At 41.9% G+C, this 21620-nt stretch overlaps 1 protein-coding gene across 1 annotated transcript in view; it reads left to right on the forward strand.

Moving 5' to 3' along the window:
* The first annotated feature begins 211 nt into the window (after window positions 1-211).
* VSTM4 (V-set and transmembrane domain containing 4) overlaps window positions 212-21620 on the forward strand; it is a 118387-nt gene continuing 96978 nt past the window's right edge. The window contains exons 1-2 of the mRNA XM_029609623.1: window positions 212-753; window positions 11490-11882. Coding sequence (XP_029465483.1) covers window positions 699-753; window positions 11490-11882 — 448 coding nt within the window. The 5' untranslated portion in view covers window positions 212-698. The remainder of the gene's footprint in view (window positions 754-11489; window positions 11883-21620) is intronic.

The raw sequence follows: 21620 nt of genomic DNA on the forward strand, positions 1-21620 counted from the left end.
GGGGTTTTTTTGTTTTGTTTTTTTTTGGGGGGGGGCAAGAAAGTCAGTGAGGTAAATAATATCTCAGGCTATATTAACATCTTGGAGTGGTAAAATGGGGGAAAGTATGCTTTAATTGAGAGGGGATGGGAGATAGTTGAGCTGGAGAGCGAGCGAAAGCTGCCTGACATTATTACCAAGCTGAGGCTGCAGTCTCTGAACAGATCCAGACAGTGGTGGAGGAGGAATCTTGGGTCACGTGAAGAGAGAAGCAACATGTCCCACAGCAACTGTTCCGCTGACAAGGGGAAGAGGGCCCCTGCCTCTCAATTCACGGAGAAGAAAGGAGCTTTGTGCAAGGAGAGGGGAAGCATCCTCCTTCAGCACATGTAAAACAGAGCAGACAGAGTGGAACAACTGGAGAAAGAGCGTAATCCAATTTACAAACTAAAAGAATAATTCGTCCAGCTACAAGAATTCCAGACGACTTTCCCTAGCTGCCCTGCTCAGGAAATGACATGCTAGGCAGTTCAGAGAGAGAAAGCTGATTTTTTTTTCCTCCCTCTCTCTCTCTTTTCCTGATCGGAGTTTGGCCATTCTGGTTTTCTTTCTTTGTCCCGAGTTCTGTGACAAGTTGTGTGGCTTGTGCCTGGAGTGAGTCTGCTGCAGGCTCAGCGGAGCAGCTCAGTCCTTCTCTGGAGAGCTGTATATGGAGCTGGATGATGCACATCTTTGCGGTGACTGTAGCACTCCTGACTGAAGCGCTCATTGCAGGTAAGGGGAGATGGGGGGGGGGGGGAGAGGAGATCATTGCCTCTCTTTAAGGGCAGGGGAGAGTACAGCAGCAGCTGCTGCTGGTATTCCCTGGGATTCTTCCACGAGAGGGCAGTTATTCTTTCGGAGCCTCTGCTGTCCCCCGGGGAGAGCATTCAGTTTCTGGAGTTGGGAGGCTAAGGTTTACTTTTTTTTCCCCCCTCAAAGCTATTATGCCTCTTGGGGAGAATTTGGGGCTAGGTCGCTCGTCGCTGAAGGATATGGCTTCCCTGAATACTTGTGGAGGTGTAAAAAAAATATTTGTCTTATTCGCTAAAGCTTTGTGAATTCAGATGTGACTTTACTCACGGAACTTTCTATGAGACACAGTGGTTAGGAGGAACATTAAGATGACAAAGCACAGTAAGATCTTCCTCCACAACGCCACAGTCATAAGCTTACTACTTAGTACTAAAATACTTTTTGGTATTTCTCATTTGTTCCAGCCCCAATAACTTTGCATCCTGTAATTTGTTTTGTCAAGAAAGTTTACTTTTCCAGTCTGCCAATTCTGCATCTTAGATTGTATTCTTTTTGTAATTGGAACAACTTTTTGTAGGTGCTGTGCACAACTTATCTGCTTGTAAACAACTTTTACTGAAAAAAAAACCCCTTAAAATAAATTGGGAAAGGATTTTTAAAATTATTGATCTGTATTTTGAATCCTCAGGTTTTACAAGTTTCTTTTGTCATAATTACTTGGAACCCATAAAGCTAATCTGATTTTGTTTCTAAATAAAATTATTAATTAATTATCATTTGAGGATGACTACAGTTCCCTAAAAGAATTTGTTTTCATTTTTTAATTATTCAAACTCTTTTGTTTAATATTCTCTCTCTCTCTCCCTCTCTCTCTCTCTCTCTCTCTCTCACACACACACACACACACACACACACACACACACACACACACACACACACACACACACACACACACACCACTACTACCACCCAATCTCCCCTCTGGCTTTCCTCCAGGCCTGTGCTGAGCTCCTCCTGCACAGGCTATCCTCTCCTCCACCCCCACCTCCCCTCAGAAAATCCTTTCCCACAGTCTCTCTTCCTCCCTTTCATCCCTGGAAAGTCTGTACTGAAATTTCCTTCCCTCATCCTATGAACATCTTCCCCTGAACAACTATTACATAAGAGTCTTCCTTGTATTACTTTGTTTTCCCAAAATTTAATCATCTGTCTGCTCTCACTTCCTAGTTTCACCACTCTTATCTCACAATGGCAACAAATATCGTATTTCTTTTTTATCCCCCCATTTTTGTAGAAGCTCCATTCAGTCTCCATTCAGTCCCAGGTCAAAAAGGTCGATATAGAGCCCAAGCTTAGCACATCTTTTTATTCCCATTTTAGCACATATTTTTGTGTGCTAAACTCAGCTCACAGGCCGATACAGTAAAAGTCGCGGGAGAGCGGGCAAGCGCCCGCTCTCCCAGCTCACGCACAGGCCACTCTCCTGTGCGAGCGATTCAGTATTCAAATGAGGGCCTGCAATAAAAAGAGGCGCTAGGGACACTAGCACGTCCCTAGCGCCTCTTTTTTGACAGGAGCGGCAGCTGTCAGCGAGTTTGACAGCCGACGCTCAGTTTTGCTGGTGTCAGTTCTCAAACTCGCTGACAGCCACGGGTTCAGAAACCGGAACTGGCAAAATTGAGTATCTGGTTTTCAACCCATGAGCCGCGGGCTGATTTTAAATTTTTTTTTTTTAATTATTTTTTACTTTTGGGACCTCCAACTTAATATTGCCATGATATTAAGTCGGAGGGTGTACAGAAAAGCAGTTTTTACTGCTTTTCTGTACACTTTCACGGTGCCGGCAGAAATTAACGCCTATCTTTGGGTAGGCGCTATTTTACTTACTGAATCCGCAGGAATAACTAATAGGGCCATCAACATGCATTTGCATGTTGTGTGCGCTATTAGTTTCGGGAGGGGGGGGGTTGGACATGCGTTTTTGACGCGCTATTACCCCTTACCGGTGGAGTGCACTGTACTGTATCGGCCTGAGTGTAATAAGTAAAGATACACTAAAAAGGGAGTAAAAATGTGCACTAAAATTAGCTCATGTCCATGCAAATTCCATTATATAAGAGATTATCTAATTACTCCCCAAAGCTATGAGATGTGCTACAGCTCTGAACGTTCAGCTTACATTTTATTAATGCAGACATGGAATAAAGTTAACTCACATTTCTGGGGCTGAGCCAGTATGATCCCAGACTTGGGGTTCCTGGATGCAGGGATCCTGGACCCCCAAGTCAGAAGGACTCTACCCTGAGAACCCTGACTCAGAGGTTCTCTGCCCTAGGACCAGGAAGTTTCTGGCCCAGGAGCCCTGCTCTGGAACAGATATCCTCCAATTTTTTTACATTAATAAAAAATGTTAGTAAAGTTTGCGCACATTCACTTTACTACTTTTTTTAGCGCATCTGGCTGAACTAAAAAGGTGTGTAAATATTAGAACACTTTTAGGCCGATGCAGAAAAGGGCGCTCAACGATCGTTCCTATCTACGCACATTTCAATGTGCATTTTCCGTGGGCAAAACTAACTTACTGCCAATGCAGCAAGGAGTTTTGCACACAGAAAATGCATGTCTCCAAATGGGAATACTGCTTAGCACCCTTGCGTGGAAATCCCATGCAAATGAGGGCATTAAAATACTTATCTGGCTAAGAAACAGTGACCTGCAGCAGATAGCTCTACAAGTACTGATTTATGCATCTATCTTGTGGTAGCTTTCTGTTAATAGATAGACGCATACATCAGAGTTTGTCTTGGTAATTGGCAGTGGCGGCTGCCGCCACTTACCCAGATAGCCTGTCAGGGCTTCCACTCCCTTCCCTAGTTAAAATGTGTATTTGACCTGTGCCGAGCACACATTTTGTTTTATGTTTTTTTTAACTCCCCATGCATTAGCATATCATTAGTTTACTGCATCGGGAGTTAAAAAAAAGTCTTGGTGTTAAAAATGTGTGCTGAAAACCCTCGCACATTTTATTAGCGCCAAGATTATTGTATAGGCCTGTTTTGATTTGGCACATCTTTATTCCTAACATACTTTTTCTAACTTCCAATGCATTCGCATACCAGTTGCCTGCTACATCAGGATTTAACTTACTTTTTAAAATGTGGGTAAAAAAAATGTGCACTTAATTTTAAAGCACATTTTTTACTCATATATTACATTGGGACTGTTGGAGAGGACTGTTTTTAAATCTACTTTTTAAAAAAAAAAGAGCTTTAGTTTAACCCATGGACACTTGGTTTCAGCATTCTGAGGAGAGAACCTGATATGTTATTGTGTGACATATTCTCAGAACTTTGCTCACGTTTACTTTTCCAAGGTTATTATTATTACAGTATAGTGTTAGGAGTAGAGGAGTAGCCTAGTGGTTAGAGCAGTTGGTTATGAGGCAGTAGACCAGGGTTTGAGTCCTCCTGTTGCAAGTCACTTCCCCCTCCATTGTCTCAGGTACAAACTTAGGGCCTCATTTTCCGGTAACACATTAAGGGGTGTTTCCCATGCAAATGAGGCTTTTTTCGTGGGAAACTTCGTGTGCCACGATGTTTTCGATAAAACAACCAACAAATCAGTGCAGTTCACGATGTTTCCGGACAGCCTCTTTCAGTATCGGGCTGGGGGGGGGAGAGAGAGAGAGACTTGCTATAGTGCCTCTTCCCTAGACAGGTATTTGTATCCCTATGAGAGGCCCACCTAGTAACTCGAGGTGGGGATTAGGTATTGGGTTGGGGGCCACTTTCACATTCAACATGAGACGTACAAACAGAACAGTGGTCTCTTGTGAAGATTGGATGGTCTTCGGAGTGAGGAAACTCACTCCAAGATGTGATTTGGACAATGTTCTCTCCACCTAGCTTGTTGTTGCCCAGGTAGAGTGTCCATCAAGCTAGTTTGAGAGAACATTGCCCAAATCTCATCTTAGAGTGAGTTTCCTCACTCCGAAGGCCATCAAATCTTCACAAGAGACCACTGTTCTGTTGTACGTCTCATGTTGAATGTGAAAGTGGCCCCCAACCCCCTACACTAATACCTAATCCCCACCTCGAGTTACTAGGTGGGCCTCTCATAGGGATACAAATACCTGTCTAGGGAAGAGTCACTATAGCAAGGTGCTCTCTCTCTCTCTCTTTCTCTTTCTCTCTCTCTCTCTTTCCCTCCCCCTCTCCCCAGCCTGCAGGATACTGAAAGAGGCTGTCCAGAAACATCATGAACCACAATAAACCTTTACCAGCATGACCCCCTTAGGCCTGGATTCACCATTCTATCACAGAATGGTGAAAATGTGGGGGTGGGCCTGTGAAAGCAGGCAGCCACTGCAGTGTTATTGCTGCCGGCTTTCGTACCCAATAGTGCCACCGTGAAAGGTGGTGCTACTGGTGACGAAAATGTGGCTTACCTTATTGCCTCCAGCGGAGTCCGCCCCGACTCCTCACCTAACTTTGCAAAATGACCCCCTTAGACTGTAAGCCCTCTGGGGATACGAAAATACCTACACTGAATGTAATCCACTTTGAAGCGCTGTGAAAAGTGGAATATAAATAAAAGTTACAATGCAACTTTTGGAACATAAGATATTTTCTTCTTAGTGGCTTTATATCAGTGTTACTCAGTCTGCTGTTTTCTAGGGCCCTCCATGTGTGATTCTTTCATAAAGTTTTGCAACAGCACAATAACAGAAGTGAACCAGAAACTAAAACTAAAATTCTGAGCCTTACAGGGTCATTTTCAAAGGAAAATATAAATGAACAAGCTAGCATAGCAATTTTCAAAAGTTCATTTATCTGCGTTAAATGCACTTAATGCAGGTAAAATCTATTTGCTACAATATATGTTATTGAATTGTCAATAGGTTTTACTCATGTTAAGTGCACTTAAAATGGGTAAATGGGTTTTGAAAATTGCTATGATAGTTTGTAACATTTTCCTTTGAAAATTATCCTGAATATATAAACTATAACTTTTTCTTTAAATCAAATACGGAATACTGGTTACGTTTCAGTAGAAGATACAACTATATAAATTTGGAAATATGCGTATTCTGCAAATTAAGGCAACATCCATCATGTAGTGTTGCAATCTTTTTATGGACATTTGCATAATATCAGAGTAGAGAGGAGAAAAAAAATGCATTTATTGACCTGATGCTATCTATCGGTAAAGTACATAAAGCCCAAAGTTACCAACAATTTTTTTTCAGCCCAAACAAAAGACTTAAAAAGACAGACCAACACAGAAATAATATCTAGAGGGTACATCCAGTTGCTGCTCCTTGTGACCGTGGGCAAGTCACTTCACCCTCCATTGCCTCAGGAACACAACTTAGATTCCAAGCCCTCTGAGGACAGGGAAATACCTACACTATCTGAATGTAATTCTCTTCAAAATGACTGAAAGGTGGAATATAAACATCTAAATAAATTTAAAAAAATAAATCAGCAAACATTTCTTTTAGTGCAAAAATGGTGTTAGATTGTGTGGACCCAAGGATAGTGTAACAGTCTTACCTCAATCTGGCGACTGAGCGAAGTCTGCCAAGACACCCAGGTGGGAGTCCTAACTGGGGTCCAAGTCCAGGGAGGATTCAGGGCAGACCGCAGCCAAGCAGAACCCAGTCCAGGCAGGGGTTGAGGCAAACAACAGGCAAAGCAGAATCCAAGTCCAAAATCAGGGTCAGAGGCAAGCAGCAGGCAAAGCAGAATCCAATCCAAACCAGAGTCAGAGGCACACTGAGGGAACACAGAACGAAGCAGCACCAGCACAAGCAAGCCTGTAGCCAAGGCAAGGCTTGTGCTGGATGGCTGGGTTAAAGTACTTTCAATTTCCCGCACTAACGTGAAAGCTTCCGGGAAGAACGCCAGCGTGCTTTGGGGGGGCCAAGACATTATGCATGCTGTGCCGCGAGGACACCGCTGACGAGCGCCCCTGCTGCATCAGGAAGCTGTCGGCAGAGAGCAGATATGGACCCGCATCGTATCAAATGGCTCCAAAAAGTCTATCATTATTTTTAGTGCAACAGTACTGGTGTACAAGTAGAGTAATTTAAGTTAGAGGCAGTGCAAAAAGATCTTCAAGCGCGTGAAGTGACTAATATAGAGAGAGCTCTGCGCTTCATGCGTTTGAAATTTTATGAGCATGGTGATAGAAGGCCAGGGGCTTTTTTGGCCAGAGTGGTTAAGAGGAAGTAGTGTAAGTCTCACATTGCTTCAATGAAAATGTCTAGGGATTCCCTCTTGGCTAAACCTGAGGATATTGAAAAGCTCTTTTTCTTGTTTCCGTGGGGTTGCCTTCTTTAAGAGAGGCTCAGCAAGGTGTCTTGTCTGCCCCCATATCTTTGCAAGAGATACAGGATGCAGTCAAGGCGCTCCCAGGGGGAAAGTGCACGGGGCCTGATGTCTATCATATTGATCTGTATAAGAAATACTTTTCACTGTTGGCCTCCTATTTGACGCAGTTGTATAATCAGGTGGGAAAAAATGAAGGGTCATTGGGAGATTTGGGAGATGCTTTTAACTCCCTAATACATAAAAAGGGGAAAGATGAAATGGACTGTAGATCATACAGCCATATCGTTGTTAAACTCAGATTTAACAGACTTAACTCAGACACGGTTTGAGGCAGTTCTACCCTTGCTAGTACACAGAGATCAAACAGGATTTGTTAAAGGAAAAGTGTCTACTTCTAATACTAGAAGATTATTTAATATGGCCAGATTATCGAGTGGTCAGCTATGGAGATCTCACTCAATGCAAAAAAGGCCTCTGATAAGCTGTCTTGGGGGTTTCTCTTTGCAATGTTGAGAAATGCTAAAATACTGGACAAATGTATTTCTTGAATGCAGATAATGTACGCAAAGCCTCATGTGTGACTGTTGATTAATGGTACACATTCCCCATTTGTTAATGTAGCTCAGGGCATGAGGCAGAGGCATCTCCTTACCACATTTTTGTTTGAACTTGCTAAAGAACCGCTTGCATCAGCCATGTGGAGAGATCCTAACATCAAGGATCTGTTCAGGAGATGGGAATATAAGATCTTTCTTTATTAACATAGAAACATAGAAATGACGGCAGAAAAGGACCAAATGGTCCATCTAGTCTGCCCAGCAAGCTTATGGTAGTATCTGTCATGCCGTGCAGGTTACCTCCATGCTAATCTATTTCCCAAACCATAAAAGTCAGGACCCTAATTGGTTACTATCTGAATGCAATTCCCTGTTACCCCCTGCCATTGAAGCAGAGAGCAAATGTTGACTTTGCATCATAGAAACATAGAAATGAAGGCAGAAAAGGACCAAATGGTCCATCCAGTCTGCCCTGCAAGCTAATCGTAGTATCTGCTGCACTGTGTAGATTACCTCCATGCTTATCAGTTTCCCAGACTATAAAAGTCAGGACCCTCATTGGTTATTGTTTGAATCCAGTTCCCTGTACCCCCAAGATTATCAGTTATCAGGCTTATTGGTTAAGGATAGTAACTGCCACACCAGCAAGTTATCCCCATACTTATTTGTTTCCCCAGATTGTAAAAGTCAGGGCCTTCATTGGTTACTGTCTGAATTCCATTCCCCTTTTCCCTTGCCGTTGAAGCAGCGAGCAATGATGAAGTTGTATTAACAGTAAGTAGGCTTATTGGTTAAGAGTAGTAACTGCCAACCAGCAAGTTACCCCATGCACTTTTTTCTTCATTTCCATCCTCTAGTTTTTAGGGATCCACAGTGTTTATCCCATGCCCCTTTGAATTCTTTCTCTGTTTTTGCCTTCACCACCTCCTCCGGAAGGGTATTCCAAGCATCCGCCACCCTCTCCAGGAAACATCATATGTGCTGATGATATGCGTATCTATATGTTTGACTTACAGGTCTCAGGGCAGGCTTTGTTGCAGGTGCTGAGGCATTATAACAATCTGCTGGATATAAGGTTAATTAGGAAAAGTATGAAATCTTCCCTCTTGGATCCAAAATTTCTATTCTGGAGTGTCTTTCAGGGTTCAGGGTGGTATGGGAGGGGTTCCACTACTAGAGTATTTACATCGTCCAGGATTTTGGAGATCTATATTCTAAACATTTTGATTCTTATGTATCTAAGATGAAACAGGCTTTGCTAGCATGATAAGATTTTCCTATCTCTTGGATGGTATGGGTTAACCTATTAATAATGTGTGTTCTATCAAAGTTATTATATTTGTTTCAGAATAATCCATATAATATTTCAGCTCATGTGTTCAAAGACTGCATTGAGCTATGTCTCATTTTATCTGCCATAAGAGAAAGGCATGGATTCTGCTTTGCCAGTTATGGCTACCCAAACATCAGGAAGGCTTAGATCTTCATAATCATCAGCTATGCTTGTGAGCAGCACAGATGATGTGCTTAAAGTCTTGGCTGGGGCATCATGATGACTCCAGACTTGCTTTGAAGAGAATGCAAGTGGATGTTACTGATCTAGCCATCTTGTCCTTTCTCCCTCTGTTGTCAGTAATCCAGAGATGAGCCCACACTTTTAATGTATGGAAGCTGGTTCAGAAATATCTGGGAATGACCAGTGACAATCTTTTTTTTTACTTTCCCCGATTCATGGTAATCCACTTCTTTTGGCATTTTCTTTCTCTCCAGTGTGTAAAATTTGGAAAGAGCAGGGACTAGACAGTTTATTTCAGCTCTGGAAGGTTGGATCTTTCTGCACTTTTGCCTCTCTTGAAGAGGAATTTGAATTGACTTCAAATGCACATGCTCAATACTTGCAGCTTCGAGCTGCGGTGGCTGATAGATATGACCTTTCCCTTACCAGGAAGCCACCTAATGGTTTTGAAATATACTTGGGGGATCCAGGAATTTATCTTAGGGGTATTTCAGTTATGTACTGGGGAATGATTCAGGGGAAATTTGGTCCTGACACTTCCCAAACTATAATTGATAAATGGAACATAGACCTCAGAACATCTCTCACTGCGAAGGACTAGAGACAAATCTGGTGGTCTGCACTCTGCAGTTCTGTCTGTGTAAGGCAGGTGGAACTGATGATTAAGCTACTCAATAGAACCTGTCAAACCCCGATTTACTTCTCAAATATGTCCCCCGAAGTAAATTCCTCTTGCTGGAGGGGTTGCAGTGAGATAGGGAGCTACATACATATGTAATGGTTTTGCCCTGGAGTGCTGTGGTTATGGGAAAGAGTGACTCAAGAGATAGCAAATATTTTGTGAGTCTCTGTTCATGTATCCTCACAGGTTGGGTTGCTGGGTAGATGGGTGGGTTCAGGGATACCTAGTAAATTTCATGGGTTACTGAGTCAGCTTCTACTTGCAATTTGGCTTACCACTGGTACTTTTTGGAAGTGAAATTCCTGCTTAGATTATTGGCAGACACAGGTGAGAGAGCTGGCTATTATGGTGCAACTGCAATATGCCTTAAAGCATGAGCATTGCAAATATAGACAAATCTGGGGGCTATATCTTGATTACCGTGTGTCCCAGGGGAATACTTGATGGGACTGTCTCAAAATGCTTGTTAATAGCCAGGCCTGTTTGGGTATCTGTATGCTTTCATGTCTTGCATTGCTTTATTGTGTTATATTAGTGACGGGAATGTATGTCTGACTTGGAGTTGCATTGTGCCTCATGTATGCCATGAAAAATGCTATAAATAAAGAGTTTATAAAAAAAAAGTAGAGTAACTTTTAGATAAACATATCTGCCCCTACATCAGGAGCTCCTGGTGCAATGATTGTGCAGCATGTGACCTCCTGCCAAGCCTGGGTGCAACAATCCCTTAATAAAGCTTTTGATTAGAATTTGACAAGGTATTATTATCTTTTTTAATACATTATTGTTATTATAATTCATTTCCATCACCTGACTCCACTCATTATAGGAGACTTTAACCTACATTTAGATAGAACACCGAAAAGCACAGCATGCAAAATCTTTCTAGATAACATGGAAGAAATGGGATGGTCACAATTTGTAACCATCCCCACTCATAAAGCAGGACATATCCTAGATCTAATATTTGCCAACTACAATAATTGTCTAATCAATACTGCCCACAAAATATTGTCCTGGTCTGATCACCAACTAATAAAAGTGGATATAGACCTCCTCAACACAAAGCAAACAAATGTCAATAATAACCAAACCTTCACCTTCAGAAAAATATAGAACCAGATGTACTTGAAGAATCTGTTAAAAATAAACTCACTGACTTTAGTCAAGCTAATGCCTCCATAGCTTTTGAATCCTGGAATAAAATCATGAATGATATTGCAGATAACCTAAGCTCAGTTCAGACAAAAATGTTCCAAAATAAACAGAATACCTCTAAACAAAAGAAACCAATGTACAGCGAAGAGCTAAGAAGAACTAATATGGTCACATCTAATCTGCCTAGTAGAGATTCATCCAATTTGGGAAGGTGCATCTAATCCCAATGCAACACAATACCAACTCTTCTTGTCCCCATGTCTTTTCCCTGTCCTCTCAATCCTTTTTCCATCACTGTCCTCCACATCTGTCCCATACATGCCCAAAAGCAGCCCAAGTGATGGCTTGAGCATGTATTTTTATTGTTCATGATGGGGAACCCCTGTAAGCTATAATATGATTACCTGTTGCATGCGCTTTGTTTGCAATATAAGGAATTAAAACATTTTTCATTCTCTTATTTACAGATGTTTGTGAGGGCCTAAATGTAACAGTTTCTCCTGGACCAGCTGTTCGATACATAGAGGGTGCAAATGTCACCCTTTTTTGCCATGTCTCTCAAAAAAAAAGGACTGATAACTTGTTGGCTGTCCGTTGGATCCTTTCATCGTCCACTGGGCAGGAATACTTAATGATAAAAATGAACAAATTTGGAGGCATTCAATACTATGGGAACTATAGCCGTAACAAGGAGAGAGTTCACCTGTATGAAGAGCGAGTGGGAGCTAGTTATAAACTGTTGGTTCTTAATATTCGACAAACAGATCAAGGGCATTACATATGCAAAGTTCAAGAAATTGGGAAGCACAAAAGCAAATGGACAGCATGGTCGAATGGTACAGCGACTACAGAAGTGAAAGGTAAGAAAACATGCCATCCAGAGAAGGAAAAATGTAAAAAGTAGATACAATTCATTTTCCTGTAATTCAGATTGTTAGACACCTTTTACTGTATGCCTTCTAGGTACCTTGGTCATATCAAAAAGTTTTACATCAACCTGCAAATTACTGGATTATGGTAGCTAAGGAAGACAGCTACTAACAGCAAAACAACCTACTGTAAATCAAAATAAAAAACATAGCAGTGATCATAGATAGTCTAAAATACCACATAAATTTGATATGATTATACAACTTGTATTTACCTCTGCATATTACATTTGGAATCAGTTCAAAAGCATTTATTGGTCCATTCTCAGATGATTGCTGATAGTTTGCAGATTAAAATTGGTTTCAAATGTTCTGGAGTAAAGGATATTAAATGAAGGCTACACAGTGACTTAAAAGTTAACTAAAAAGTCTTCAGCTCAATGGATGGATGGATCTTGTAGATGAGGTTTAGTGGTAAGTTTTTCACTTTATGAACATAAAAAACATTTTCTACTTGGTGATCTGTATGATGTCCTGTAGGATGAAAATAACAATGATACATTATTTTAATCATAGGGGAGTTTATAATTAAACTTCAAATTGTGTTTAATTATTTAGCTGTATTCAATATAAAAAGCCTCAAAGTCATTAATGTGAACATCTTCAATAGATTCCATATTGCTTATTCCAGGGCTAAGTAGTGGATTTTCCCAAGTGCACCTCAATAACAGTTTATGGCCTTTTTCTTCCAGGAGGTGGTCCAAAACATTTTAAAACCCAGCTAACAGATTTTTACCACATCATCGGCAACAAATTCCAGAGCTTAATTATGCATTGAGCAAAAAATATTTTCACCTGTTAGTTTTAAATGTATTACCTAGTAACTTCATTGCATCTCCTCCATTCTTTGTTCTTTTGAAAGAGTAAACAACCAATTTGCATTTACTCATTACACTCAATTCATTATTTTATAGACCTCTATCATATCTCCCCTCAGCCATCTCTTCTCATTGCTGAAGAGCTTTAACCACTTTAACCTTTCTTCATAGGGGAATCATTCCATCCCCTTTATCAATTTGGATGCTCTTGTCTGTACCTTTTCTAATTCTGCTGTATATGTTGAGATGCAGTGCCCAGAATTTCACACAGTACTCAAGGTGCACTCGCACCATAAAGTGAAACAGAGACATTATAATATTCTGTTTTATTCTCTATTCCTTTCCTAATAATTCCTCACATTCTATTTGCCTCACTTCGGTGGTGGGAAAAGTAATGGAGTCACTGTTGAAAGAGAGAATAGTGAACTATCTACAGTCGGGAGAATTGCTGGACCAGAGGCAGCATGGATTCACCATTGGAAGATGCTGTCAGACAAATCTGATTGACTTTTTTGACTGGGTAACCAAGGAATTGGATCGAGGAAGAGCACTCGATGTCATCTACTTGGATTTCAGCAAAGCTTTTGACACTGTCCCGCACAGGAGACTGGTGAATAAAATGAGAAGCTTAGGAGTGAGTGCCGAGGTGGTGGCCTGGATTGCAAACTGGTTGACGGACAGAAGACAATGTGTGATGGTAAATGGAACTCTATCTGAAGAGAGAGCGGTTTTAAGCGGTGTACCGCAGGGATCGGTGTTGGGACCGGTCCTTTTCAATATCTTTGTGAGCGACATTGCGGAAGGGATAGAAGGTAAGGTATGTCTTTTTGCGGATGACACTAAGATCTGCAACAGAGTGGACATGCTGGAAGGAGTGGAGAGAATGAGACGGGATTTAAGGAAGATGGAAGAGTGGTCGAAGACATGGCAGCTGACATTCAATGCCAAGAAGTGCAAAGTCATGCATATGGGGAGTGGAAATCCGAATGAACTGTATTCGATGGGGGGAGAAAGGCTGATGTGCACGGAGCAGGAGAGAGACCTTGGGGTGATGGTGTCTAATGATCTGAAGTCGGCGAAACAATGTAACAAGGCGATAGCTAAAGCCAGAAGAATGCTGGGCTGCATAGAGAGAGGAATATCGAGTAAGAAAAGGGACGTGATTATCCCCTTGTACAGGTCCTTGGTGAGACCTCACCTGGAGTATTGTGTTCAGTTCTGGAGACCGTATCTCCGAAGAGACAGAGACAAGATGGAGGCGGTCCAGAGAAGGGTGACCAAAAAGGTGGAAGGTCTTCATCAAATGACTTATGAGGAGAGATTGAAGAATCTAAATATGTACACCCTGGAGGAAAGGAGGAGCAGAGGTGATATGATACAGACTTTCAGATACTTGAAAGGTTTTAATGATCCAAAGACAACGACAAACCTTTTCCGTAGGAAAAAAATCAGCAGAACCAGGGGTCACGATTTGAAGCTCCAGGGAGGAAGATTCAGAACCAATGTCAGGAAGTATTTCTTCACGGAGAGGGTGGTGGATGCCTGGAATGCCCTTCCGAAGGAAGTGGTGCAGACCAGAACTGTGAAGGACTTCAAAGGGGCGTGGGATAAACACTGTGGATCCATAAAATCAAGAGGCCGTCAATAAAGAGTGGGTGGCTAGTCAGAATGACGGCTACTGCCTGGAGACAATACCCTTATTCAATAAACATACACATGGTTACTGTGACTCCAACATCGCTCTAAGCTACAACAGCAAGAAGAAATGTGGAAAAAAGGATTCGCACTCACAAAGTGGGGAGTAGCTGGCTTGTTACGGCGGTTACTACCCCAAACCAAATAAGCCTGATACTTCACTTCAATGCATATCCTGCTTCAACGGCAGGGGAGAAGAAAAACTGATACTTCACGCATATCCAGCATAGCTCTCTGCTTCAACGGCAGGGGAGAAGAAAAACAACCAATAAGGGCTGAATAACACAGTCTGGGTAAAAACAAATAAGCATGGGTGTAGCTTGCTTATTGCGGCGGTTACTTCCCCTACTACCCATAACTTATCAAGCTTGATATTTCACTTGGTTGCAGCTCCATCACTGCTCTCTACATTAATGGTGGGGGTGGAAGGGAAATAGAACCAAAGAGCTAAGAGAAACAGATAAGTATGAGAAAAAATGTGAAGCTTGCTGGGCAGACTGGATGGGCCGTTTGGTCTTCTTCTGCCGTCATTTCTATGTTTCTATATGTTTCTATGTTTCTATGCTTTCTTGGCCATCACTGCACACTGAACAGAGGATTTCAACATATTATACAGGATGACATCTAGATCCTTTTCCTAGTTGGTGATACCCAATGTAGGTCCTTGGGTTGTGTAGCTATAATTTGGATTGCTGTTCTGTAAATGCATCACTTTGCACTTTACCATATTAAACGTCATCTCGCTTTTGGATACCCAATCTCCCAGTCTCTAAAGGTCCTCTTGCAATTTCTCACAATTCTCTTGTGATTTAACAACTTTGAATCCATAAGCCATTTTGTATCATTGGCAAATTCTATCACTTCACTCATTATTCCCATTTCTAGGTAATTTATAAATATGTTAAAAAGCAGTGGTTCCTGTACAGATCCTTGGGGCACTTCACTATTCACATTTCTCCATTGAAAAAATTAACTGTTTAGCCCTACTCTCTGTTTTCTATCTTTTAACAAGTTCTCAATCTACAATAGAATATTGCCTCCTACCCCATGACTTTTTAATTTCCTCAAGTGTCTCTTATTAGGAACTTTGTCAAATGCTTTCTGAAAATCCAGATTCACTATAATCAGCTGACTCACCTTTAGTCACAGATTTATTTACGGCTTCAAAAATCTGAAACAGATTGGTGAAGCAAGACTTTGCTTGGCTAAATCCATGTTAGTTTTGTCCCATTAAACTATGACTATCTATGTTCAGTAATTTATTTCAACCATTTTGCCTGGCACTGATGTTAGGCTCACCGATCTGTAGTTTCCTGAATTAGCCCTGAAACCCTTTAAAAAAATTAGTGTTACATTGGCCACCCTTCAATCTTCAGATACTGCAGCTGATTTTAACTAATTTATTAATTACTAATAGTAGGTCTGCAATTTCAGTTTTCATTTTTTTCAGTACTCTAGGATATTTACCGTCTGGGTCCAAGTGATTTGCTACTCTTTAGTTTTTCAATTTGCCTTATTACATAAGAACATATAAGAACATAATAATTTCCATACTCAGTCAGACCAAGGATCCATCGGGCTCAGTATCCTTTCTCCAACAGTGGCCAGTCCAGGTCAGTAGTGCATGGCAAGCTCCCAAATGGTAAATAGATCCCACGCTGCCATTGTGCAGTGATAAAGAGTGGGTATTCCCTAAGTCTATTTGGTTAATAATAGTTTATGGATTTCTCCTCCAGAAACTTGTCCAAAATCTTTTTAAATCCAGGTATGCTAACTGCCTTAACTATATCCTCTGGCTATGAATTATAGAACTTAATCGTGCATGAAAAATAATTTTCTCTGATTTATTTTGCATATGCTACATACTAACTTAATGGAGTGTCCCCTAGTCTTTGTATTTTTTTTAAAGGAGTAAATCTTCCAGATTCACTGAGATTTGTTTTAATTCCTCTGAATTATCATCTTTAAATATCATTTCTGGCATGGATATCTGCCTTACATCTTCCTCAGTAAAGAATTCATATAGTGTCTCTGCTATGCCTTTGTCCTCTCTTAGTGCCCCTTTTACCCCTCTATCATCTAATGGTCCACAGGCATTTTGCTCTAAATGACCCTGAAAATATTGTATTGTGAGTTTTTGCTTCCACAGCAATCTTCTTTTCAAATTCTGTCTGTGCCTTAACAATACTTTGCATCTAACTTGACATTGCTTATGCTGTTTCCTATTTTCTTCATTCAGATCTCTTTTCTATTTTTTGAAAGATATTCTTTTGGCTAGAATAGCCTTTCTAACCTCACCTTTTATCCATGCCAGCATTCATTTGACCTTCCTTCCACATGTGGTCTCTGCTTCCAAGTTGGTATTTTTAAACAATGTCATGCTTGATGAAAACTCTTAATTTTTGCAGCTCCTCCTTTCAGTTTTTCCTAAGTATTTTAATCATTTTATCATAGTCTCTCTTTTGAAAATTAAATGCTATCACTGAAGATTTCCTTAGTGTCCTCCCTCCAGTTATCAAGTCAAATTTGATCATGTTATGATCACTAATGCCAAGAGGCCGCAACACCATAAATAAAAATATAAATATAAATAAACACCATTACCTCTTGTACCAAATCATGTGTTCCACTAAGGATTAGGTCTTAAATCACTCCCTCTCATGCAGCAGCTGCTCCATGAAGCAGTCATTTATTTCATCTAAAAACTTTACCTCCTTAGCATGTCCTGATGGATATTACTACTGTATTGCTAATTTTGCTAGCTTCCCTAATTTCTGTTAGCATTTCATCATTTGTCTGTTCATTCATTTGACCAGGTGGACAGTAGTCACCCCAACTGCTATTCTGTTTCCCCTCTAACATGACATTTCTATCCATAAAGATTCTACTGTGCATTTTGTTTCCTGCAGAACTTTTATCCTACATGAATATATGTCCTTTTTAACATATAGCACCACTCCTCCACCAATTTGATCCATCCTCTCATTAAGATATAATTTGTATGCTGGTATCACAGTGTCCCGATGGTTATCCTCTTCCACCAGATCTCTGCAATGTCAATTATATCTACCTCTTCATTTTGTGCAATGAATTCTAACTCTCCCAACTTATTTTTTTTAGCCTTCTAGCATTTGTGTAGTGAAATTTCAAAGTATGAATACAGCTTAAAGACTTAGGCAAACTATTACAGACTTCGAGACCAGCAAAAAAGAAAGCATATTTTTATGTCCTCATAAGCTTTGTCTGAGAAGGAGTGGGACCTAAAAGTCTGACAGCACAACATAATGGGGATGAAGGGGCTGGGTCATAGGAGCCAAGATTTCAAGGTGATTGGGGTTGCTCAACACAAATTACACTGCCATGGCAAAAAAAAAAAAAGGAGAAAAAAAGCAAGGCAGATTATTGATGCACCCAGCAAGGCCCTGTCTAAATGAACATAGTACAGCAGACGCTACAGAATTGGGAGGACACATGTTACCAATAGAAGAGCTGGAGAAGCAATGAAAGTCCCATCAGTCTTTCTTCTCTCCCCAACCAAAGTACATCCCCACCACTCACCCCTCCTACCCAGCAGCCCACGCTCTCCCAGCCCAGCCTAGCCCATCCACTACTCACACTCATCAGCTCCCAGCCAGTTCTCAACAGTTTTTCTTCCCTCCCATCACATACTTTCTCCCCTCAGCCCATTCCCATGTCTCATTCAATCTGTCTTTTCTCTTACTGTCTCCTAATCTCTTCTTTTTCTTTTACCTTCTTATCATATGTGACCCACCATCCCCCAAGGTAGTTTAAGTTATTTGGTCTAAGGGAGGGGTAGTTAACTATAGAAGAAATTACTATAATAAATCCTTGTGGGTTTGCCTTCCTTGAAGGGGGTAAGACTGCATTCCCAACCCCAATACCACACCTGGTGACCCTTATTTGTTTCACAATATACCATATACAATGATAAGCCCATCCCCAAGTGTGGAGTGCACTCCATTGGGGCCATAAAAGAATTTATAAGTTCTTTGGGGCAGGAACCCAGGCTAGCTTTCCCTTTCCTGGGTGTAGGTTCTTTTGACTGGCGGATGAAAGAAGTCCTCTCAGTGCCCAGTATGGGGTGACTAACTCTCCCTCTGGAATTTCCTGGGTTAAGGAAATTCTATCACTCTGTGTGCTGTGCGCTGTGTGCCAAAGAAATCATAGGAGCCACTGTGTTACTGTCCAAATAAATCTTTACTGTTGCAAATGGTTGTAAGCTGGCACAATACTGATCCACAGCACCACTAAATATGCTTGTTACAAGATTTTCCTCAATCTGGCCAGGAATATGTGTTGCCAAAGTCTGGGGAACTGCTACCCTCCACAGTTTTGTAAAAATAGAGTCTCAGGTGAGCAGGGTGTCTTTTGGATGGGCAGGACACCCCTTCCAGATGGCCAGAATACTAAACTGCTAAACAGAGAGTTAAAAGTCTATCTTTCCCTAGGGTTTTGAAAAATCACCGGATGGGTGACCTTTGGGACTTTGCCTTTACTCACTGTTAGATGATGCAAACTTTCTTTGTTCTTATGCAGTCCTTGTTCTTTCCTTTGAATCTCTGATGGGAGGGATCCCTTGGAGTAGGATTCTCAATACTCCCAGCAGGAAGGAAGAGCAGTCAGAACTTCCAACCTTGTGGGGAAGCAACATGGGAGGGTTTGAAAAGATACTCTGACGCATTATTCTGTGTTTCATGCTTTATTGTTGTATTGTTACCATTTTTATGCGTTAATAAAATGTTCATGTTAAAAAAAAAGAACTTCCAACCTGCGTCTTAAAATTTTGCATACAAAACCAAAGATAACTCCGGGGTGACTCACAGCAGGTCACTAACAACCCCTTCCTCACCAAGGCAACGTGGCAGGCCTTCCCTAACTTGTCCAGGCCCAGACCCAGGTTTCCCCATTCTCTGAGCCCAGAAGCTGAACAAATTCTAGCGAGGCCCCCTACACTCAAATAGGTAAAAGTCCAACGAGACAAGTTCTGTACTGACTTGGCAGAAACCATCCCAACCCTGGCCAGGACCACCAAACAGGGCTTGCTTGGCTAAACTGACTGGGCCTGTAAACTAACACAATAGCTTAACTCTCTCTATCTCTCTCTCTGAGCTCTGTTCTAAACTCAAAGGACTGCCTCCCAAGCTGTAGCAAGGGCACAGTTATATGTTGTTTCAAGTGGGCAGGCCATTCCAGACCCCGCAGAAGGAGGGGCTGTATTTGAATGGTTCCTCCCTCTATCCATCCTACTCTAGCTAATTGACATTGCACCAACCCAGGACTTACTGGTAACCCGGGACTTGCCTGGGTTACACAATCAACTCACCAAGAATAAACACTTAAACAACTTTTACTAGCAACTTGTAAATAAACAGTAACGCCCGAATTTTAAAAAGCCCGCGTGCGTAAAATACGGGAGATATGCGCAGGGCCAGGCTATGCATGTACATTTTAGAAACGGCCCGGCCCTGTGCATATCTCCCAGTGCATGCAGAAGTAGCGAGCCATGCACAAGGAGTGGGCTGGGGCGGGGTCTGGGCAGGGAGGGGCGAGTTGGGGTCTGACTGGGACAGCGGTCATTAGGCCCAGTTCTGGGGAAGCGTGCGCTTTCAGACAGCCAGCGCATGGAAGCTACTTCTGTTCCAAAAGAGCAATAAGTATTAAAACAAATTTTAACTAGCTAGGTAGTGGTTAGAGGTCAGGGAGGAGAAGGGAAAAGGTAGGAAGGGTAGTTAGGGGGATAGGGGAGTTCCCTTGCAGTCCGCTCCTTAATTGGAATGGGCTGGGAGGGAACGGGGAAAACCTTACTCATGTCGCCGCGCGCACTTTTTAAAATCCCTCCGTTGCGTGTGCGAGAGGCCACCCGCCTGCACATGCTTGCGCGGACATTAAAATCTGGCTCGCATGTGCGCACGGGAATCATATTTTATAACATGCGTGCACCAATGTGCGCATGTTATAAAATCATCGCGTACACCGGGAACCGCGCACACATGGAAACATGCACACGTTTTCGAAAACCGACCCCTAGGTGAATAGAAATAAGAGAAACAGAAAATATATACCCGTTAATTGGCATATAAGAGCAGAAAAGCAGCTGAAGTATGGAAAAAGAGTAATAAACTGGCAGATTCTAATTTAAATAATCAATGCAGGGGAAATCAGTGAAAACGACCCAAGTGGCACTGCAGCTGGCCGTGCAGCAGCATGTACTTGGGCTACACAAAGCAAAAGGCGAGAGGGGAACCCATACAGTCCATCCCAAAAGATACTTTGCATCTGATTATTCAGAAAATTAAAAAAAAAAAAAAATCCTCCTCAAAATCCAAAGTCCTAGCTAGGATGTGCACATAATGATGGCACCCGGCTGAAATAAATGCAGAAAGGTGCTAAACACTCTCTGGCTGGATGCTGCAAGCTTGACTCCTGGAGGGGTAAACCAAAAACCACAGTCCTTGACTCTTTTGTCCAGTGCTGAGGACCAGCACCGCTCAACCTTCCCTAAGCTGAAGGCTGGTCACAGAGGCTGGGCTATGGACAGCCGACCACAGAAAGAAGGGTTCTAGTTTGCTGTCCACACAGGGGGAGTTTATGCTCGGCGTACAGAGGGCACCACAACAGTAATTTATCTATTTATTTTTATATACCGACATTCGATCTGAGATATCGCATCGGTTTACATTCAGGTACTGTAGGTATTTCCCTATCCCCAGAGGGCTTACAATCTAAGTTTTGTACCTGAGGCTATGGAAGGGTAAAGTGACTTGCCCAAGGTCGCTAAGGGCCATATTTAGTTGGTTACTAAGAGAGGGAAGTAATATAGCAGGAGGAACGTTTCCTCTCCTCTAAATGGCTCTTTGAATTTGAGAATTACTTAGCTCAGTCTCTCTGTAGCAAACAAACCTCGGGCCCTGCGGCTGGGAAGACCCTGGTGATCTTTTTGTAGAGGCACTTTTTCTTTCCCGCAACTGATGAGTCTCAGTTATTGCCAAGCTCTCACCCAGATTCAGCCTCTGCTCTCCCGTCTCCTGTCTCCAACTGCTGCTGGTCACTGCCCTCTTACACACAGACAGAGAGAGAAAATTGCACATTTTTTTCCACAATTTGGTGTGGCGCCTCATCAGCCACTGTGCTGCTT

This window comes from Rhinatrema bivittatum, chromosome 7 (genome assembly GCF_901001135.1).
Source record: "Rhinatrema bivittatum chromosome 7, aRhiBiv1.1, whole genome shotgun sequence".
Lineage (NCBI taxonomy): Eukaryota > Metazoa > Chordata > Amphibia > Gymnophiona > Rhinatrematidae > Rhinatrema > Rhinatrema bivittatum.